This window comes from Thermobia domestica, chromosome 9 (genome assembly GCF_964235325.1).
Source record: "Thermobia domestica chromosome 9, izTheDome1.hap1.1, whole genome shotgun sequence".
Lineage (NCBI taxonomy): Eukaryota > Metazoa > Arthropoda > Insecta > Zygentoma > Lepismatidae > Thermobia > Thermobia domestica.
The window spans coordinates 70,681,757-70,703,988 of NC_137462.1; the positions used below are offsets into that span (position 1 = coordinate 70,681,757).

The 22,232-nt window shown below is 36.7% G+C and overlaps 1 protein-coding gene across 6 annotated transcripts in view; it reads right to left on the reverse strand.

Moving 5' to 3' along the window:
* Pax (paxillin) overlaps nucleotides 1-22,232 on the reverse strand; it is a 327,249-nt gene that overhangs the window by 116,481 nt on the left and 188,536 nt on the right. The window contains exon 1 of one of the 6 annotated variants that reach the window (XM_081771292.1): nucleotides 12,396-14,047. The exons of 4 other annotated variants lie outside the window; for them this stretch is intronic. In XM_081771292.1, the coding sequence (XP_081627418.1) occupies nucleotides 12,396-12,510 (115 nt within the window). In that variant the 5' untranslated portion in view covers nucleotides 12,511-14,047. Of the gene's footprint in view, nucleotides 1-12,395; nucleotides 14,048-22,232 lie in introns of those variants that run through there. One more of the 6 variants, XM_081771297.1, reaches the window with a different exon arrangement.

The window sequence follows — 22,232 nt, forward strand, 5'->3', positions numbered from 1 at the left end:
TCCACATACCGGTTATCTAAATGTTGAAATACAGTGAGGGAATATTGCCTAAAATATTACATTTTTATTTACAATGCCTGAAAACCACGGGAAAGCTTCTCTTTAGTTCCGGAGTAGGGGACATGGAGAGACTTCGATCCATCGCCAACAACTTTTTTGAAAAAAGTATTTAAAATATCCCCTTAGGTTGTATTATAGTTTATAGAGATCTATACATGAAAATGCTGAAAAACCGAGTTTTTATATTAACAATTTCCTGCGGGAAAACTCTCGGACCCTTACTCGACTGAAGGGTATTCCAAATCCCCGGAAGATCTGTCCCCACAGCAGATAACTCCTAAATCCGCCCATACTCGAAACACGATATTTATATGAATTAAGACACACACATAAATACGAAAGAAATAATCAATATGGCACATCAAAATATAAAATAGACGAACTTCTTTGAAAACATCTCATTTTAAAAACAAAACGTAGGAAAAAGATTTAAAAAATGTCGGTGTTGTCAACTTAGAAATTATTCCTACATAAGAAATAAAATCCTTTTCCGTGCAAAGCTATTCGTCAATTACTGTGTATAAAAATGGATTTATTAAAGGTATTCAGCATCTACTCTCCGGTGACGGTATGTCTCGATCACTGAAAAATCAGAGGCGGTATGCCATACCGCCTCACTTCGATCACTGATGTTCCCAATTCGCATCCATTTGAAACAAAGAATATTTCTGCTGAAACGTGTATGAAACGTTCGGCAGCATCAGCTCACTTAACAAAGAGCAATAGACAAATACCTCGAGTGACAGTTTAAATTCTTTAAAAAAAAAAAAAGTGTCTATGCATTGTGAAAGACTAACAGTGGGGTATGTTATACCCCAACGCGCGTGCTTAAAGGATAATATATTCGCTTCGTGTTTGCACGCGAGGGTACGTTCGAATTTTCCATTTCGCTGTTCAGAGATAGACGGCTTGATCTCACTCAAGAGCTCGCATGAAGTTTGGAGCAAATGATATTTAATTTTTCGTGACGTAGTCGAATGGAAGGTTCTGGAATTTCTGTTCCTTCTGAACAATTGTATTCACGCGTATGAGGTTTGACTACATAAACGTCAGAATGTCAAAATCCTATCTCGATCTTCCTTATTGTCCTTCTAGTACTGACAAGGCAGGGTACTCCGGTGTAACACACCGATTTTGATGAGATTACACAGACATAGAGAACATCGAAAAATAAGCGAATATATATATATATATATATATATATATATATATATATTATCAGCCAACAAGCGTATTGAAAGGGTCAGATAGGAGCATAAAAATGGAGTCAAAATAAGATTATGTGGAATATAGCGAGAACGAGAAGAGATATCGGAAAAGGTTAAATGTATGAAATACCACCCATAATGGATGCAAGGCAATGAGGCAGAACAGACCCATGCGAAGAAAGGAGAACATGCGGAAATGGACCATATCATGTATACAACATTGTCACAATGTGTTACGGAAATGAGTGAAGAGGTTGGCAATGAGTAGGAAGAAATAAGAAACGAAAACAGAAGATACGTGTTTTTGCTTTGGGTACATGTCACCCGTATGCGAAAGAGACGCAGATTCATCTCAATGAACGAACACTGGAAGAACACAGAATAAGAATGCAAACTCCGTTCGTATAGACAGCCAGCGAGACAGTACTACGCAGTGGGTTGCATATATTGCATATATACTAGCAAAAACACGAATTTTGTGCTTTCGTTTCTTCTTTCTTCCTGCTTATTGCAAAGCTATCCACTCATTTCCGTAACACATTGTGACAATGTTGTACACGTGATTGATCCATTTCCGGATGTTCCTTCTCCGGATGTTCAACCTCATTGCCTTGCGTCGAGTATAGGTAGTAGTTCGTACATTTGACACCTTTCCCGATATCTCTTCTCGTTCTCGCTATATTCCACATAATCTCATTTTGACCCCATTTTAATGCCCCTATTTGACTCTTTCAATGCACTTGTTGGCTGTGTCGTTCCTTTTTCGATGTTCTCTTTCTGTGCAATTTTATCAAAATCGGCATGTTACACCGGGATACCCTGTCTTGTGAGACTGGATGAGTTTTAGAGAAAATGCCTACCACTGGAATTTTACACCTACTAGTGAAGTGTAGAGATATGACCTTTAAATACGCATCAGGTAGTCCAAAAAGTATTTGCACATAAGATAGTGTTAGTGTCTTAAATCTCAGGGTACATGAGTCACAACGGATTAGATCCAAGGTCATTTGAGAACTATTGGCTAGTAGATGTGCAAAAAGCGTTGGAATAATTATTAACAAGGTGTACGGTATTGCACCGTGAAGATGAGTCAATTTTCCGCAAACCTCTGCTACATTTCACTATTTTTCTTCTGTAAGGGGCAAATGCTGCACAGGGCCATGCAGAAATTTTTGATGTGTATGGGCAAGATACGTTATCAAAAGCAACAGTCAAAAGATGGTTCGGTTCAGTCTCTTTCATTCTGAAAATTTCGACGTCCAAGATGTTCCTCGACGGGACACTGTAGTCTAGTGATTAGAGTTGGACTTACGTCCAAATAGTCCCGGGTTTGATTTTCAGCCGGTGCTTCCCAATTTTCGGCTAAGCTACTGATGTGCCTGTTCGAGCGACGCAACGTGCTGACAACGTGTTAGTCGTTGGGGTGGATGTAGTTTAGCCAGTCGCTAACAGATGGCGTTGGAGCGGTCTGGGCTGTCACGACAAGTGGTTTGGTTTTTCAAGATACTCCTCGCAGTATGCGACCAATTACACCACCAAAAGTAGGGATATTCTTTCAAAAGTCGAGCAAAACCGGCAAGCAAGCCGTCGTGAAATCGCCAATGGCATTCATCACCAAACAGTGTTAAACTATTTGGAGAAAGAAAGATACAAAAAGAAGCTCGACGTTTGGGTGCCACATGATCTGATTCAAAAACATTTACTCAATCGAATTTCTATCTGGGAATTTCTACTGAAAAGTAACGAACTAAAATAGTTTATTACAAGTAAAGAAAAGTGGATAACCTACAAGAATAGTATACGAAAAAGATCGTGTCACAGTGAGGAGAAGCTTCACAATCTGTGACAAAGCTCACACTGGTCTACAGGAAGGTATGTTGTGCGTTTGGTCGGATTGGGAGGGCATCGTGCATTACAAGCTGCTGCCGCTGGGCAGAATGAGAGATTTAGACCTGTAGTGTCGATAGTTAGCGCGAATGCACTTAGCAATTAAAATGAAACAGCCAGAACTGATCAACAGAGAGTGTGTCGTACATCATGATGACAACGTCAGACTGCATGTATGTTTAACGAGCCGTCAAAAATTGAGAACATTTGGATGGGAGGTTTTAAAACATCCGAAGTTGACACCGTGCGATCATTTGTTTCCGTCTCTGCAGAACTCCTTGAATGGTGTTTACTTACTTTCAAAAGAAGCCTGTGAAAGGCACGTGTCAATTTTGTGAGTAGAAATCACAGAAGTTATACAGCGAAGGGATTGTGATGTTGCCAGAAAAGTGGCAAAAGTTCATCGAATAAAATAGTATATATGTGCTTTCGTGATGCTGGTTTCAAATCACAATAAATGTACTCTCAACGTTGACTTTCCAAGCCTCAATACTTTTTAGACAACCATATTATATATAAAACTCTCACCTTCCATAATTAACTCTCTCCTTCCATATACAGTATAACCTCGTTAACACGAACTCGCTTAAGCCGAACACTCGGTTAGGACGAACAAAATTTCGGTCCCGGCATCGCTGTACGTTATCTTATAGGAAGTTTTATCGGTTAACACGAATTTCGGTTAGCACGAATTACGAACTAAATTTTTGTCCCTTGAGTCAGTAAAGGTTTTGATTATCACGAACTTTCAATCTTTTTTTTTTTTTTAAGATCATTTTTCTTATTTCAGATTTCACTCCAGATCAGTTTTTGTCATACAGTATTTATACAGACGAAAATTGCCTTGTAAATAAGAGAAAAACCAGAAACAGGTATCTTTCCTCTTATGAGGTGTTGATTATGTCCTCCGTCAAGCGCTGAACATGCAGGTGCTTGGCAGACGAGCTAGCGACAGGTCGAGACAAAACATCTCTCCCCTGTAACTTTAAACTGGTGACAGTAATCATAAATACCTTTCCGTTACTAGCGGTACTCACCCTGCTAGCGGAGTTATCAATTTTATAACTTGACCTTGATTTTCTGCGTGGAAATTTTTTTTTTAATCGTCGAAGATAGGATAATAAACTTACTGTAGTGTTTTCACTTTTCAGAGGATGGTACCGAGACCGAAACTAGTCTCGATCTCGATCTTAACTCGAATTTGAGACCAAGGAGTGCTTTTCGAAATCGATACGAGACCGAAGCTCTCAGTTTCGTCTCGATACAATTCTGTGGTTGGTATCAAGACAGGGAATAGGCTTGGTCTCGTCTCGAATTTGGAACGGAGACGAGACCGAGACTACTCAGTCTCTTTTCGATACAATCTCTAGTGTTTTCTATGACATACATAATATACTGTAGTGGTATCCATAGTCTGTATACTGTAGTGCGTATGTATGGAGAAAATGTATTCGAATAATAAAATTTGGGTCCCCGGTTAACACGAATTCTTTTAACACGAACTCTTGATTTTTCAGTCCCTTGGAATTCGTGTTAACGTGGGTTTACTGTAGTATGAAACAACTCGATTAATTTCGGTAATATCGACTAATTACATTAACGAATGAAAAAATAAAACAGTAAGAGAGAAAATACAATCATGCAGAACTAAAATACTTATCAAGTTCTGGGAATCTATAACAAATCAAATCAACAAGATACGCAGAACTGCACTGTAAGCACACCACTTTGCCCGTTTACAGACATTTCGCTTTTCGCAAAGAATTTAAGAAGCATATTAAAAAACAGAAACATATTAAAAAATAAAATTTAACTGAAGCTTTAGTTCAATAAGAATAAAAATAATTCATACAATAATTTCGTTACACAAGATTGAAAGATATCTCAATTTCTCAGCTTGTAAAAAATAATGAACTTAAAAGAGTAAAAATCGTATCCAGTATCGCAATAACTTCTCTCTCTTTTCTCGATGTTGCAAGGGTAATAATATCATATTACATATAAATTATTGATTGTTAATCTTTTGGACAGAACGTGATGATGATGATGATGATGATGAATAAAATTACATGATCTTCGATTCCAAGAAGCATATATATATTCTCTAATATTTAGCAACAATACTCAACACATTATCAGTTCGATAACAACTTCACAATGATTATTTCTTTCGGCAAGGGAACAATCCCTGTCTCTCCGCAATAAATACTGTAAATCCAGATAGTAAGCTGAAATAAATTCAACACAACACAGGAACCTGTTTATAATAAAAGCTGGAATGACCTGTTCTGCACCAGACCAGATCCATCGAGGATCCACATCTAGGAATCTTCGGAAATATTCTATGCTTATTTGACCTCCTTTTCCTTTTTTATCATCTGCACGCCTATCCAGTGACGGATTTAGGTTCGTTGAGGCCCTAAGTTGTTGAAAGGTGTCCTTTATACGTCAAGCTTTCTTTTTCATCGACAAAATATCGCCGATTTTTAGGTTTGAATATATGCTATATGATAATTTAAGGACCGTAATGAATATCTAAATTGAAACATGGGCCCACTGGCCCATTACAAGCAGTGCTTGGAAACGGAGGCTCCATTATAACCGTGGCTGGATAACAGGGCTTTCATTACAAGTAGGGCTAAGAAATAGAACCCTATTACTTGCTTTATAAAAGTCCAGTATATAACAATACAAAACACCATTATTGTATGTGCGTTTTATCTTATTTGCTTTTTCTTGTTATTTGGAAATTACATTACAATCAGTTTTTATTTAATTTATTTATTTTTTTTTTTTTGGCCCCCATGTGAGAGGAGTCCTAAGCTAAAGCTTGTTTAGCTTATACGTAAATCCAGCACTGTGCTTGTCCTATGCTAATATATTGAATAACGAATATTTCTAAATTATTGTGGTCCACTGATTAGTTGGCTGTCTTTCAGCTTCTTAAAAGTCAACATCCAGCTCGTTCTTCACCGAGGGAAAGTTGTAAGGTCCATTCCCAACGTATTACCCAAGAATGTAGTGTAATACGCAGTATCAAGGCATTGACCTTTTCCTTGTATTTTACGAATTGTTGATTACACAATACTATTCTACGTTGATTCATAAACGCAGTGAAATTTGTTGTTAAATTTTTAGTATTCTTATCAACATACGTGGGAAGTGGATTTCCCATCGTGCTTTAAGTTTTTGTCGATATGGATTTCTATCGTTATTAATGTTGTAATAATTACCTTTTCTTTATACTTTATTAGGATCAGGCAGTGGAACTTATAAGACTGTAATGTTAGGACGACTATCCGTTACTCCAAACGATAACTCTTGAACAACAGTGAATTTTTAATTCTGCTTTTTGCAATAGATAGCTACATTGATTATCTCGGCCAAAATCCTTAATGGACTCAATCTGTTAAATCTTCAGAGGCAACGATGCGATTCATATCCCATTTAAAATTTGCCTAATTCCCTCGCTTCTATAGGGTGTTTCAAAACAACACCGACAACGTTTGGGAGGGGATTCCTGACACCAATATAAGACAAAAAGTATAGACCAACCTGGGTGTACAAAGGCTTCCTTTCGGAGTTATAGGCTACCGAAAACATGAAAAACAATTAAGTTTAAAGGTCCATAGCTCCAATACTGTGGGACCTACCGTAGCCGGGTCAAGACTTTATTTAGGAACTATTATGTTTCCTATCCAAATATCCATGTTTCATAATCCTGCAGTACTTCCGCAACAATTTTTATAGAGGTATTTTTCGAGTACTTCAAATTATATGCCTGTAGCCAAACCATCTGTATAAAATTGTTTCGTGAGTACCTTAGGATTCTGGAACATGGATTTTTGGATAGTACACATATTAGTTCTTAAGTGAAGTCTTGATCCGACTACGGTAGGACTCATAGTTTTGGAGCTATGGACCTTTCAAGTTCATTTTTTTTTTTTTCATGTTTTCAGCAGCCTATATTTCCGAGAGGAAGCATTTGTGCATCCACGTAGGTCTATACTTTTCGTCTTATCTTGGTGTAAGGAATCACCTCCCAAACGATGTCAGTGTTGTTTTGAAACACTCTGTATAAAGCCTGTACAGTAATAAATGTTGGTTGCACATTATAAAAGAATATGGAATCCCTGATCTCTACTGTCTTGATCGGAGTTTATTACAATATACATACATATACTTTTACTCCAGGTAAAGGCAAGGATGCTCATCAATTTCGTGACAATATAATTTCGTTCTAGACAAATTATTTTATCGCAGACAAACGTGGCAAAGTTTTAAATATAGCAACTTATTCTGAACTTGGCGATACTGGTCGTAAGTCATCACAATTGATGATCGATATTTGTTGTAAAATGATAACTGTACGTTGATAATGTTCATACCTCTATGTTCAAAATATCTTTGTTCCTACGATTTTTTTTTTAAAATTTAAAAACTTAAGATTCTGTGGAAGAGTATCGCCGGTAGCAAAATAAATAAATAAAGAAAGAAAAATAAGCATTTATTGTATAAGGATATAACACAAAAATCAAGCTTGTATTGAAAGGATAAGATTGTATGAATCGAACCCCTTTGATAAAATTCTGTGTACGCCACAGGATATATATATATATATATATATATATATATATATATATATATATATATATATATATATATATATATATATATATATATATATATATATATATATATATATATATATATATATATGTGTGTGTGTGTGTGTGTGTGTGTGTGTGTGTTATAAACTCATTTTTCTCCATCCGTCTGAATTTGACAATGAACGTATCTGGTTGAAAGAAAGGCCTGCTTAACACGTTAAAAACTTATGTACGTCATTTTACCTCGGAAGAAATTTGGGAGTGGTAAGAGGGAAACATGCCATCCTGATGACGAACACCATCTTTCTGCACAAAAAGAAAGAGATAATAACAAATATTGGCTCCTTCCTGTACCATTTTCGTTTCAGTTCGTCTACAAAAATAGATGGAGAAATATAGTCCACCAAACACACCATTTGGTCTCCACGTGATTCCTCCGCCCCCGTACGAAGGAAAAAGCGGCCGTCCTACTTGGCACATGAACCCCTATCTTCTCAATTCCGTTACATACATTCACACACATATACATACAGAATTTTTAATTGCCTACGTGAACTTTTCCTACTTGTGTTTTACGGCAGAAATCCAACTAGGACTCAAAATCTATTAATTTGAAGAGACAATATTTTCGCGAATTGTAAGCAGAGGTTAACGCTTCTCACAACTTTATTATTATCCATTTTATTAGTAAGTTAAAAGCATTTGTTATTATTCAAACGAAAACCTACGAAGCAATACTAGTTACATCAATCTATCCAATTGAAAAAATGTATATACATTTTTTTAACAATATTTTCTAGGAAGAAAACATCACAATAATTAATTAGTTTATCGTTTATCTTAAGCATTGTGATGCAAACCCATCTTCTAGACACTCCCTCATGGCTATATAATTAAGGTACGCACCCTCGGCGCTGAAGATCTGGATTCGATTACCGGTGTAAGCTAATGTGCCTTGGATTTCAGAGCTATTGCAATATTTTTTTAAATGCCCAGATATATATATGGGGGGCAGGTTTGTGAAAAACCAATTTAAAAAATCAGCCCGATGAGTTTTATTGAGCAAAATTCAGTTTTCTTAAATTTTGTACACACATTTAAAAACGCATTTCTACTTAAAATAACATTTAAACATTCATTCTACAGCACACACGAAACTATGACATTCGCTTGTGTGGTCACAGTGGCTTAATGGTAGAGGGCTTACTTCTTCTGAGTGATATCCCTGGTTCGATCCTAGCTCCAGCCAAGTGGGCTTTGCGGTGGGCAAACACCGTGTGTATGATTTTTTCTCGGGGTTCTGTCGTTTCCTTCCATTTTCGGCATGCCACCATTATTATCAATCTCATCACTGTCTCCCTTAGCCTAGATGCAGAATCGTGAGACAGTGAACTTATTTAACAAAAGTGGTATTACAAAAGGGAATTCGTGAAGCCCCACCCGCGTTTCGTGGGACACACTTTGAACCATTGACACTTCCTTATATTTCAATTTCTAGAAAGAAGGAAGTAAGCAATTTTGTAACGTAACAAAGAGATGCGTAATTTTAAATAATATAGAATAGAAATAAAATCCCCCCACATATTGAGGATTCAAATCCTTGGGCCAGCAGTCCTGACTTAAAAATTTCTGGATGGAAAAAGAAACGGTTCTGACCCGCATTTGAACAAGTTCAGTTACCAAGAACTTGTCCGGAGCGTTTTCACAAGAACCGGTTTATTTTCCATCCTTTCTTGTAACTATATATAAAATGTATTGAGGTAGCTAAAATTCGAGAACATTTAAAACGCTATCCACAAGGTTACTATTTCAAAAAAAAAAAAAAAGACATGATATAATAAGAATAACAATAAGAATAATAAAGAATTTTGTGAAAAATGATGTCACACTAACATCATAACTAAAATAGCCGTTTACAGCTTTAATTTTGTAAATTAAACTCTCTGAACCTCAGGATAAAATGTTTCCCGAACAGAGGACGAGATGAAGCGAGATTTTATACAAAAAATAAATAAATAAATAAATAAAAAATTAAAAAAATAAAGCGTTGTATCTGTTTTCTGAAATCAATTAAGGAACTAGTCCACTTCCACTCTAATCTCTCTAATACCACTTCTCGTTTCAATATTAATTGATATAATATTAGGCCATAGAAACCAAACTTCTTCGCTTGGTGTACACGTGTTTAACTTTAATACTGAGCTCAAAAGTGTGAACGAAAATATAAATTTATTTATATATCACACCTTCTCGAGAAAAGTGACACAAGTCAAAAAACCTAAAGGTCCAAGTTCGTATTCCTCGCGAGAAAAGTGGCATGACACGAAATTTGTCATTTTTGTTCTAATACACTCCGATTTTGGGATAATTTTAAAGCTATATTTACAACACTTCTACACATAAAAGAAAATACCATTGTGATTATAAAATAACTTTAAAACAAGTTATGAGTTATGTCATTTTTCTCGTGAGGAATACGAACTTGGACCTTTAGGTTTTTTGACTTGTGTCACTTTTCTCGAGAAGGTGCGATATCTAGATTTTTATTTATTGTAGATTGTAATATCAAATTTCTTTTTATTTCATATACACAAAATTCATGATAGATGGTAAAAAAAATGTAGCTGAGAATATTTCTTAAATATGAAAAATATTACATTCTACATAAATAAGGCAAACTGAATGGATATTGCATGTGAAAAAAATTAAGCAGTTAGAATGTTTTGTAATCGCAGTATACAGTATACATGGCAGCAAGAAAAATGCATACAATATGCACTACTAAATACAGTATTTTAAGGGTTCTGGTTGAAAGGGGGAACTTTCCCACTGGAGATTAGAACACAATAACAAACTGAGCAAGGCTATGTGATAATATGTAAAAAAAAAAACAGTATCACGTAACAGTTTCAACACAATAATTGTGTCTTCATTAGACTTCCACTCCTTCTGGCTGCTTGGGAGTTGGTCATCACTTATATAGTCTCCGGAGATCAACTTTTAATTAGGCTCCGCCCCTTCATTAAAAAATAACACTTGTGTGGCTTAATGAAGGGGCGGAGTCTAATTAAAAGTTGATATCCGGAGACTATATAAGTGATGACCAACTCCCAAGCAGCCAGAAGGAGTGGAAGTCTGATGAAGACACAATTACTGTGTTGAAACTGTTACGTGATACTGTTTTTTTTTTTTTTTTTTTTTTTTTTTTTTTTTTTTTTTTTTTACATATTATCACATAGCCTTGCTCAGTTTGTTATTATGTATTAGTACAAAATGGAAACAAGGCCTGATATTGGAGATTAGAATCCTCAATGAATTGTTCTGGTCAATTAAGAATTTAAAAGTTTTGATTGCCAATATTGTAATCTTTACTCCTATAAATCTCTAGTTCTTTTCTTCAGAGTCACAAGGATAGCTCTTGAGAGAAGTCACATCGATTAAAAACAAAAAAAAAAAAAGTAGTACATGAGGTGAGTTTTCTTCCTTTGGCTTGTGGCGATAAAATTTACAATTTTATCAGTGTGATTTCCCTCAATAGCCGCCACTGAACAGTCAGTTCATGCACATAAATCCATCTGTTTTCCTTTGTTGCTAGGAGTGACAACATCCCATAACTATCAACAACCCTAGGAATGTTAATAAATTAGCAGTTTGATATTTAGACTTAACTGGTCATGTTATCCAGTGTTCTTCTACCAGTAATACGCGTACCGCTGGGGGTACGTAATCCTGAAATAAGCATATTTCCAATATTTATTGAATAATCATTGTTGGAAAAAAATACATGTAGTAAGTTCTAAAGTTACTTTTAGTTTCTGAATTTTTAACATTGTTCTCAGAGTGCGAATTATCAGGAAGCAGGGACGTACTCAAGGGGGGACCTGGGGGTCCGAACCCCCCCGAAATTTCAACTTTTTTAAAATTTTGCCTAATTTTAGGGGCAATTTTAGGAATTTTAATATAAAATACCTTCATATTTAGTTTGTACCCCCCCCCCCCGAAATAAATTCCTGGGTACGCTACTGTCAGGAAGGATGAGTGGAAAATTTCCTTTAGTAGAATTGGGTGTCTCCCATATGTTTTGAAATTTCCCATGTCAATTTTTTTCGTATGTGCAATTTATCCCTCTGTAAATAGTCTTTTGATTGGCACACTGATTGTCTTTTAATTGAGTCTTTATTTGTCCCCTTTTTTTAATGAACAGAACATGTGTATTAAGTTTAATAAATTAATTTCGATTTTATTTCTTTTAAATAGCTTCAGGGAGTACACAACTGGATGGCGAACTGTGTCTAGGGGTACACGAGAAAAAAAAAAAAGGTTAAATAGAACTGATCTTTTCCTCCCCTTTTCCCGGCAAATTTTAGAACATTTATGGTGACTATATAGTTCTTTTTTTTTTAAAAAAAAAAAAAAGTTCCATGTCTGTATTTTCGAAAACATACTTCTTTAAAATCAGACTTTTTGTTTTATTTTATAGTATTTAATTTATTTCCGATGGGAAATATTGAATATAAATCTACATGCGATTTCCATGTGTTATCGAAAGTATATTATATTATTATTATTATTATTATTATTATTATTATTATTATTATTATTATTATTATTATTATTATTATTAACTTACTCAAATAGTTTTCCCATTCTCCGTGTTGTTGCATTTTAGGGCCCATTGTGGGTGAATACGTTGGTCGTGGGCTTCTGGATGGGCTCCTCGGAGGCAAAATTCCAAGATTTGACATTTTGAACTCCACAAACAGAAACAAAAAACTGTAAGGCTTCTTTTTCTCTTATTAAAGAAAAAGCACAAACACTCTCGACTGCAAACTTCTAAAATAAAATGTCCACGTGAGTCTATTATGAAAGAAAAATCTCACACACACTGACAAACCACAACCACTTGCTGAAATGAACAACTGTTGAATATGAGTGTACAGATATTCCACACACACACACACGCACGAACTTGGAAACGTTACCAGAAAAACACGAAATCAAACGATATGTAGATAACAGTATGTGGTTTTTGGAGTAACGATACGTTATATGATGATGTGTACGTCAAGTATAGACACAATTCTTCTTCTTTTGTAAGGAATGGAGGGGCTTTGGCTAAGCTTTCCAGTTTTGTTGGCACCTACTAAACTAACTTGACTTCACTTGCTCTAGTGTTGTCGAAACGAAAATAGCTTTTTGCACGGACAGCCTAGGTTGGGCAAGCCCCGGCTTTCCTCCTGAACACTGGTCATCAAACACACACGCTCCTCTCACACGTTTTCAATCAGCGCTCGTTCTTCCGAGACAACAAACAACACTTGAAGGGTAGCAGCTCCTACTACTATACGTACAAGAGAGAAATTGGTCTTTCGCAATGACTCACTCTCTGTTTTTTTCCTTCTTTTTTGGCACCAAAACTTAAAACTCACGACATACACATACGGAAGGTTTACACTAGCATACATAAGCTCTCATGTCACCTTGCTTTTCTCATTAAGTTGGACTTGCGCCCGAATAGGATCTTGTCTTGATTTTCTTCGCCTGCGCTATTCTTTACGCTTTGTGTTTAGTTTTCTACCAATGCTCAAGTACCTAGCAAAAGTCACGTACAGTGTAATACCGGTACCTAGTACAGTATCCAAGCACAATTTTCACTTGACTTCACTGTGACTTGCTTGTAAGTACAAATACCTCATAAACTCACTAGCTAAACTTGATATTCGTACCCTTCACTGAAACAAACAGAAAAGCAATATTTCCTTTTATTTTATTTGTTATTTGGACTCACGATCAGTTACTTAGCACTTACTGTGTAGTCTTTTTCGGCAGATAAACGCCAATTCAAGAGATCTTCACAAATAAGATGAAAAAGTGTTTGTCACTTTCCTGCTAACAGATTCGTGCGATTCGCTCAATTTACATAACAATTAAAGAGCCACGCATACCTTTTACAGTCTCACACAGGAAGAAAATGTAAAAAACCCACAACAAAACAACTCGCGAAGAGATCGCATCGTATAACACATCACGGCAGCCGCAACCGTTTCACAGTCAACTGCCCGTGGTATTTTTGAAGGCCACACTACATACACATGAACGACAAAAAAACACACATACTAACAACACCCACTATAATTTCCCCGCCCCCACTGCAATTCCAGTTGTCACACCCTCTGACCTAGACCATAAGCAAGCCATCAGGCCAGTTCGCCCACTGATGAACTGAACCCACAAGAAATTAAAAAGTCGTTATAAGGACAAACCCTTTTCATGAACTAAGCACACGCGTTCTCACATTCACAATAGATTTCACCTATTAAAATGTCAGCTGCTTAACGATCATAAATATAAGAGATTGCACTTCTTTATTGTTTGTCTTGATAAAGATTCATGGGAGCTTTCAGCACGGATGTCAAGGAATAACACTACAGTTCATGTGTAAACACTGTCAACTAATTATAAATTCAGGTCTGTTGTGAAAGTTCTGAAGAAGGATTTACATAGGTAAAAGTTCATCACATCCTCGTGAAGAAATCAGAGACAAGGCAATACACACATCTTCAACTATAGCAAAATGGTTGTGTATTTTTATATTTTTTTTATTAATTTGTCGACAATTTCATTACGATATTTAATACATCTATCAATAGCTAAAATTTTACCAAGATAATTAAGGTGAATTCTGAATTAAACCTTCAGAATACTGTCCACTGTATCCTTGAAATGGAAAATTATACATTTACTATAACCTATTAAGATACACACAAAAATCACCGATATGAGACAGTACGCAACGCCCTTCCCCTTCCCCTTTGATGAAATCATGCGTACGCCACTCCATTGTATTGCGTTTTCAAATTCATAATTCTGCTTCTGTCTTTGTAATGGAGACACGTGGTAAAGCGCTTACTTTTGGTGCGAGGAATACCTGGTTTAACTTCAAGCCATATACGTTTTTGGTGGACAACATAGTGTCTGTCGTAGATTCCTCCCGCATCCGCATTTTACCAATGCCTTCATAATCATTAATTGTCATTAATCAACTTTCTCTTTAGCAATTTTGACAATTTCAACTCACTTTTTCCATAATTCATTGACTTATGCAACTGATTGCTTCAGATTTCAAACAGGATCCTATTTTACAGTTGCCACTATTTTGAAAATAGATTTTTTTTTTTTTTTTTTTTTTTTACAAGTGAACTTTCCAGTACTACGAGTGAACCTTATCTAATGCATCATCTTAATATTTGCTTACTTGGCTAAACACGTACTGAGTAACACAGAAACAAACATCGATACTATCAGAAATTATTACTCTACCTGAACAGTTTCAAAGTTGGTCCAGCGGCTAGCGTGCGCGCCTTCGGTGCATATGGTTCCCGGTTCGATTCCAGAAAAGAGCAATGAAATTTTAACGCATTATAGTGTTTTGAAATGAAATCTTTGAGTTTTACGTCCCACGATTATGCCGGCTAGGCTAAAGGAGACGGTAATGATGAGAAATAAATAAAATGGTGGAATGAAGAAAGTGGGAGGAAACGGGAGAACCCGAGGAAACCCAGGCACACCGTGTTTGTTCACCATAAGGTTCACTTGGCGAGAGCTGGGATCGAACCTGGGACCCCACGCACCAGAGGTGAACGCTCTACCACCGAGCCACCGCCGCCCCCTTATAATGTTCGAGTTACACATTAAACAGTAGTTTAACGTCTCATATAGCCCCGGTACTGAAAAGGGACTCTGATCTTCAATACATAAACAAACTTTCAAAGCTCCGCGCAAAAAAGCTTTGAATTAGTTTTTAAAGAATAGAAAATTGATTAAATAAATCAAATTCTCGTATGTACTATTTGAGCACTACACGTATCTACGGAATAGATATACTGCCACAAGTAGAGCAGTGTCACATGTACAACAAGTGACGGAGTCTGGTCTGTATGTCGTGATATTTTCTCAATATTGAAACTAGAAGTGGCAGTAGATTCTAGTTTTAGTAGAGAATAGAGTGGAGATTGAATATATTCTTGGGGTGCTTAATTGATTACAGAAAATCATTTCTCACCTTTACTATCTTTTTAGCTCTATAATGATCAATGTTCACGGGAAGTGCCTGATTTCTTCCATTTCCGGTTTGTCAAGAGCCTTAAGAGAAAAGATTGCACCTATTTTTACGCTTGGTTGTCATGCTGCAAGAATCATATAGCTGTCATTACAAAATCTTGCAACCCAATCTTTCTATTTACTGTTTACACATTACAACTTTCTGAAAGCAAGAGACATATACTACCTATTTCACCCAGGAGTGCCGTTGTTTATTTGGGGGCGCTGATGTAGTCAACATTGAGTCATGCGCTGCCTGTCTCTGTATTGGCGAGTGTTGCTAACGCACAATATCGAAAACGAACTGAACAAAGCGTCACGTTTCAACACAAGGTACGGAACATGTTCTGAAACATGCTGCATTTTGAAACTTTATAACATACTCCTAAAAACATGAAAAATAAAAAAGTTGTAAGAATTTGTCTTGATGGTTTTTAGGAATCCTGCTGTAAGCACTTAGGCATCCTAATGCATCCCTTTGTTAATCCTGTTGTAAGAACAGCATAATAAGAAAATGTAGAATTGTGAAGGATTTATCCTCATTAGTGGCGTAGCTAAGGGGGTTCTAGAGATGGCTAAGCCCCACATAAATCCAAGTCTAATCCCACGTAGAAAAATCAAAAGTTAAGAAAAAATAACTCATGGAAAGAATTGCCAAAGATTATTGAAGTTTTACCCAATACAAATTGCATACCGTTCGACAAATAATTTCATCTATACTAAAAACAGAAATGTGAAACCTTACATTTCATATTTCAGTCTTTATTTATTGCTGTTTTCTGGTTATTGTTAGTATGCTGGACCAGGGATTAGGGTGCGAAATCGTCCCAACCTAGGTGACGGGGAAGTGGGGGGAATGTTTCTTCTCAAATGGAAATATAGTAGAAATAACATTTTATGAAGTTTTTAATGGGCGAGATTCTTCCAACCCTCTCGTGAGTTTGTACCTTACCCGGGACCCACGACCCCCGTCTATATTCCAGTAGGCTCCTATCCTCCCGATATTCCCCGTCGCTCCTTTAATAGGTGGTGTTCCATACACTACACCACGGCGGGACCCTAGCCCCCTCTAGGCTTTAGTGCTAGCTAAGCAAGAGACAGAGGGACAGTGTTCAAAGAAATGAACAGGTAAACAAAGCTAAAATAGTAAAATAACTCGCATACAGAAGCATTGCATACTTCCTAATGTGAAATGTATGTCCCAACGATCAGATCTGTTGCTAATTTTCTGCAGATTAGCAAAAGAAACAACAATCTCTTGCAGGGGCGGATCCAGGGGGTCGATCAGGGCGATTGCCCTTCCCCCAGAAGAGGACACTTTTTTATTTTATACATAAATAAAACCCATCCCAGAGTTTGAAGCTCTTAAAAGTAGCTCTAACTAGCAGTATTACAACCCCCCCCCACAAGTCCGTCCTGGATCCGCCCCGGGAAATCAGGCGTAAGCCTGACAACCCTGTAACGTATGAGGTCTCGTATATCATGATCTGCAGAGGTCACGTGGTTGAACATAAGCACGTGGTTTATGAGAACTGTAATATCTGATCAACACCTTAGTGTCCCGTGTTGTTTTATTTTCGCTCGGGCAAGAGAAGGAAATTAGAGGAAGAGTTATTGTGACGTGTACTCTATTTCCTTGTTTATGTTTCAGTGTTTTATGCACACTTTATTTCTCTTGTTTATATGACTCCTATTGGCGTGTAAAATTTATTATATCATGTGTCTAGGAAAACATGTCATAACCCTATCTTGGATGCAGAACGAAATAAATAAATAATTTTAGGAACCAACTAGGTTTTCTTTCTTTTTTTCTTTTTTTTTTCGTAACAAGTGCGATGCATTTTGCTCCTCATTCTCACTAAGCTAAAGAAGGAAGGATCACTTTTCTTCGAGGTTTTATCGTGAGCATTTTGTTCTTTCGTATTCAATGGAGTTACAGGTTTCTAGTACATTGCGTTCGCAACCGTCTCGCCTGTCGAAAGGGGAAATTGTTGAGATAACAAATGATTCGGATACTGATGCATACGAAATACAAGCAGATTATTTTTCTGATGAAATTTGTTATTGATAAGCGAATGGGAGAATCGCTTTTGCCTCCAGTAAAGAAAGGAAAAAGACTCGTAATACAGATGAAGAATTAGGATGGACTGAAAATTTGCAACCATCTCAAAAACCTGAATTTTGCAGAATTTCCGGTTTCAATCCCTCCCAAGTATTTACTGCTATCCCTATCTATCTTTCTTTGATTTATTTTCTTTATTTCTTGACTATGATGCTAGCTATCGTAAATGAAACGAACAGGTACGAATCTCAATAAATTGCAAAGAAGCATCCCGAAGGTGCTTTTGAAAAAATACTCTATATTTTCTCTGTGGAGAGACATCACTCTTCCCGAGTAGAATGTTATTTCGTTAGCACCTATTCAGCATGCCGCTATCTAAACCTAGTTCCATTTGGGTATTTTTATGTATGGTTTAAAAGAAATGATTTTATTCCACGTTAACACGTATATTAAAATATCAGCAAAATGTTCTTTAAAAGTATGACGTCATCACACCCACCTTCCTGTGCACAAGGGTTATTCTTCTTTCAGGAAACCAAATTTTATCTTTCTATGTGCATAATTAAGATTTCAGTAATTTTTTTCTAACTCTCAAAAAACCCCAGGACAAGGGGAAAATGAGGGCTGAAATTGTCCAGGATCGAAAGTGTTAATTCGAACACTGGCAGCAAGCCTCGGCTTGCGAGTTCTGTGACTATGACAGAGAAATAGAGAGAGAGAGAGGGGGGGAGATAGATAGATGGATAGAGATAGGCTTAGAGAGAGAGGGAGGGAGAGTAGTTGAAGCAAACAATCCTTGTCACTCACATGCCCATACATATACTCCTACGCTAACTTAAACCATGCTTGTTTCCACAAAGAACGTACCATGTTTTCTGCAGAAACGTACTGAGTTTTCAACACTGCAGATTACTGAATCACGAGTGGGCTGTCACGTCTTAGCTGCGTTCTGTTTACATCTTAGTTCTGTGTTTTGCCACTATAAACAACGGCAATCCTATCTGAAATGGGTAGTACACCCATGCATCACGCCACTCTAGTGGACAAATAGTGAACCCTTTCATTGAAAACGTATATTTTGGCGCGCTTCCCCTTCCTGTCCAAAAGAATCAGTCGTTTCGGAAATGGCGAAACTATTTTTTTTTATGTCAGCGGGAGTGCGATAACAGGTAGCAAACAAGACGACACAGAAAGTTGCACATGGTTTGCTCCTTGCAAGATTAAAAAAAAATGTTGCATGTCCCTTTCAAGACTATGTTTACCTGGAGAAATATTGTAGGGCTTATTTTTTTTAATGATCATGTGGTTCGGATTCCACGTTAATCAGTAGGTCCACGTCTCACATAGCCTCGCTGCTGAAAGGGACGCTAAACTAAAATCAACTCAACTCAATTTTTTTTTAATGAGACCTACAAGATTCTTGCAGCATGACAACCTACCTTAAGTACCCGGCTATTTGAGGCGATCGCAAAGCGTATTTATTGCTCTTGCGTACTCTTGGAATACGCTGACCATGTATTTAAATGTAGATGGCTAATCATAAACGCGAAAGCAATAAAATCGCTGAGAAAACGTCAGCTCGAGCGTATTTGGTGCGGGTCGGAACAATAGACCACCTGCTGTTTAAAAGATTTCCAAAGGAAGGAAAAAAAGGAAAGACGTGTTACCAGGCAAAGGGATTGTAGCAAGAAACAGCTGCTTGGAAGATGGTTTGTGCAGAGTATTGGAACTCTGCTATTACACATCTGGATCTGGCAAAAAAGACCCGGAAACCCTGACTGGCTCACAGTATGATTTACACATCTGGTGAAAGTAAAATTACTAAATAGCCACTTTGGCCGCGTTCGCTACAGGAGGTAACGCTTTCTCAAATAGCCTAAGACTTAGAACACTAAATCGATTTTTTAAAAATACCTTCTCGCTATCTATGAATATTGAGACAGGAAGTTGTTGTGGATTTTTATTACTTTTGATTTTCGTAGGGAGTTAATAGTGGAGATCAAATATATTCTTAGAATCGCTTAATCAATTGCAGAAAACTGCTTCTCGCTATCTATTATACGAGTACAGTAGTTTTGCTCTTGAGTGACTAACGTAAAAACCGGAAGTGGTTGTGGTGGATGGATCACCTTCATCAGTAAACTCACTCAACACCTAACTTTTGATCCTCTTCATCCTGGATAACAATAATGATGATCCATCAAGTAGTTATTGAGTTTTTTCTTTCTTTTTTTTTTTTTTTTTTTTTTTTGTCTACCGGACGGACGGACACACGAGCAGACAGGAACAGAGACGTACGCAGGGAGTAAGTCGTGGGGGTCTGGACCCCCCGCCGAAATTTCGACTTTTGTGTAAATTTAGCCTAATTTTAGGGACACAAGTTTAGGAATTTTAATATAATATGCCCTCATATTGAGTTTGGACCCGTCCCGAAATAAATTCATGCGTACGCTACTGGACAGGGATGTAATTTCACAAGTTTTGGTAAACCGAACTCCTTAAAAATTAAGAAATAATGGGAAATCCTGTTAAAGCATCTTTTTCTTTATGCTTGCCACCTCATTGCGTGCAAAAGGAAACTTCGCGTTCTCATCACATCAAGATACATTCAATGACTCAGAAGAAGTGAAATCATAATTTCAAGGAGACAATTTCTCTTTACCAAAGCACCAGAAGTAGTTTCATTATAATACCACAAGAACAACACATTCCCTTTGATGAACATTTTTTTTTTCAATGATCCTACTGCCTCTCCTTTCTAGCTTTATACGTTATTCTTGAAACATGAATCACCGCCAGCGTTTCTAAAAATACATTTTATTATTGGAGAACGTGCGGATAATAAATATATCTCCTACCACTCGTTGAAAACGTTCTGTACATGGAATTTTAAGTTTATTTTCCTTCACTTTTTTCGTACGGATACTTACAATTTAATTGCAAAATTTTATTGTATATACCGAAAATACTTGGCGCCACTTGCAAAGTTCAGTTATTTCTGTTACTTTCCACATTTTATAGTAGATTTTTTTCCTTCAGAGTAGTTACGGATCGGAAACAAAGACAAGAAATAAAGAAATCCACACACACCGAACGGAAATTTAAATTAACATATTATGATATCAATGCTTGTCTTTTCTTGTAAACTATTAACTATTTTATTTATATTAATATTAAAGTTTGCAAAGTAACGTTATTAATTCACTTATTCGTTAAAATAACTCATTTTTATGAAATATAACCTCGTGTAGCGTAGTCGTTAACGTTCTCGCCTTTGGTGCGAGCAATCCTGTGTACAATTCCCGGTGTGGATACTCCGTTGGAAAGGTGTAATAGCTTTTTCAGGAAGTCATCTTGACTTAAGAGTCTTCATCCCGTCGAAATTAAAATACCGCTGATTTTACAGTAACTATGTGATATCTTCAAATAGATAAAAGATAATTGAAATATGGAACAAGAGCGCCCTAGACAATATTATTTTGAATGAGGTACCGTTATCACGTCACCTAGTGGATTTCCGTTTTCAGCTGTTTAGAGACGCGAAAATAAATGCGGATTCTCAAAATGGCTCGAAATCGAAAGCAGATAAGTGAGTCGTGATAACGGTTTCTCATGTAAAATAATATTGTCTAGGGCGCTCTTGTTCCACATTTCGATTATCTTTTATCTATTTGAAGATATCACATAATTGCTGTAAAATTAGCGGTATTTTAATTTCGCCGGGATGAAGACTCTTAAGGTTTTTCCTCATTCCCACCAGGCGGCTTCCTCTCTTCCCTACTCCTTTCCTCTTCTCCAATTCCCCGGGCAGTGTACTCACCGAGGGATGTCATTACTCGTAGGTAACGGGCTAAATGGCTTTCCTTTGTGTGCAGCTTAAAATAATTAGTTCAATAATCATCACATTGTGAAGGACCTAAGTGTCAATGCAGGAGTAAAGAGACGATGATGATGATATGCAAAACGTATGCAAACAATCCTGCCTGTAGGAGTGCTCAATTTTATTGGAATAGCCTATTAAATATTTTATTAATTTCTTATAAATTACCACTAAAATAATGTATTATTAATTCAGGTCGGTAGAACCTAAGATTAAAATAACTGCTTAATCGACATTCCTGCATGTCTCAGTTCTATTTTATAGTCTAGTTATCCCTCTCACACTTTCTTTGATATGTGGACTTACACATATGGTAATATGCCACCTTAATATCAAAGAGATTTGTATGATTGCCATCAAATATAGATATATCTCGAGAAGTACCTGGCAACAATTTGTAAAGATACCGTGCTCCTGAAAGGAAA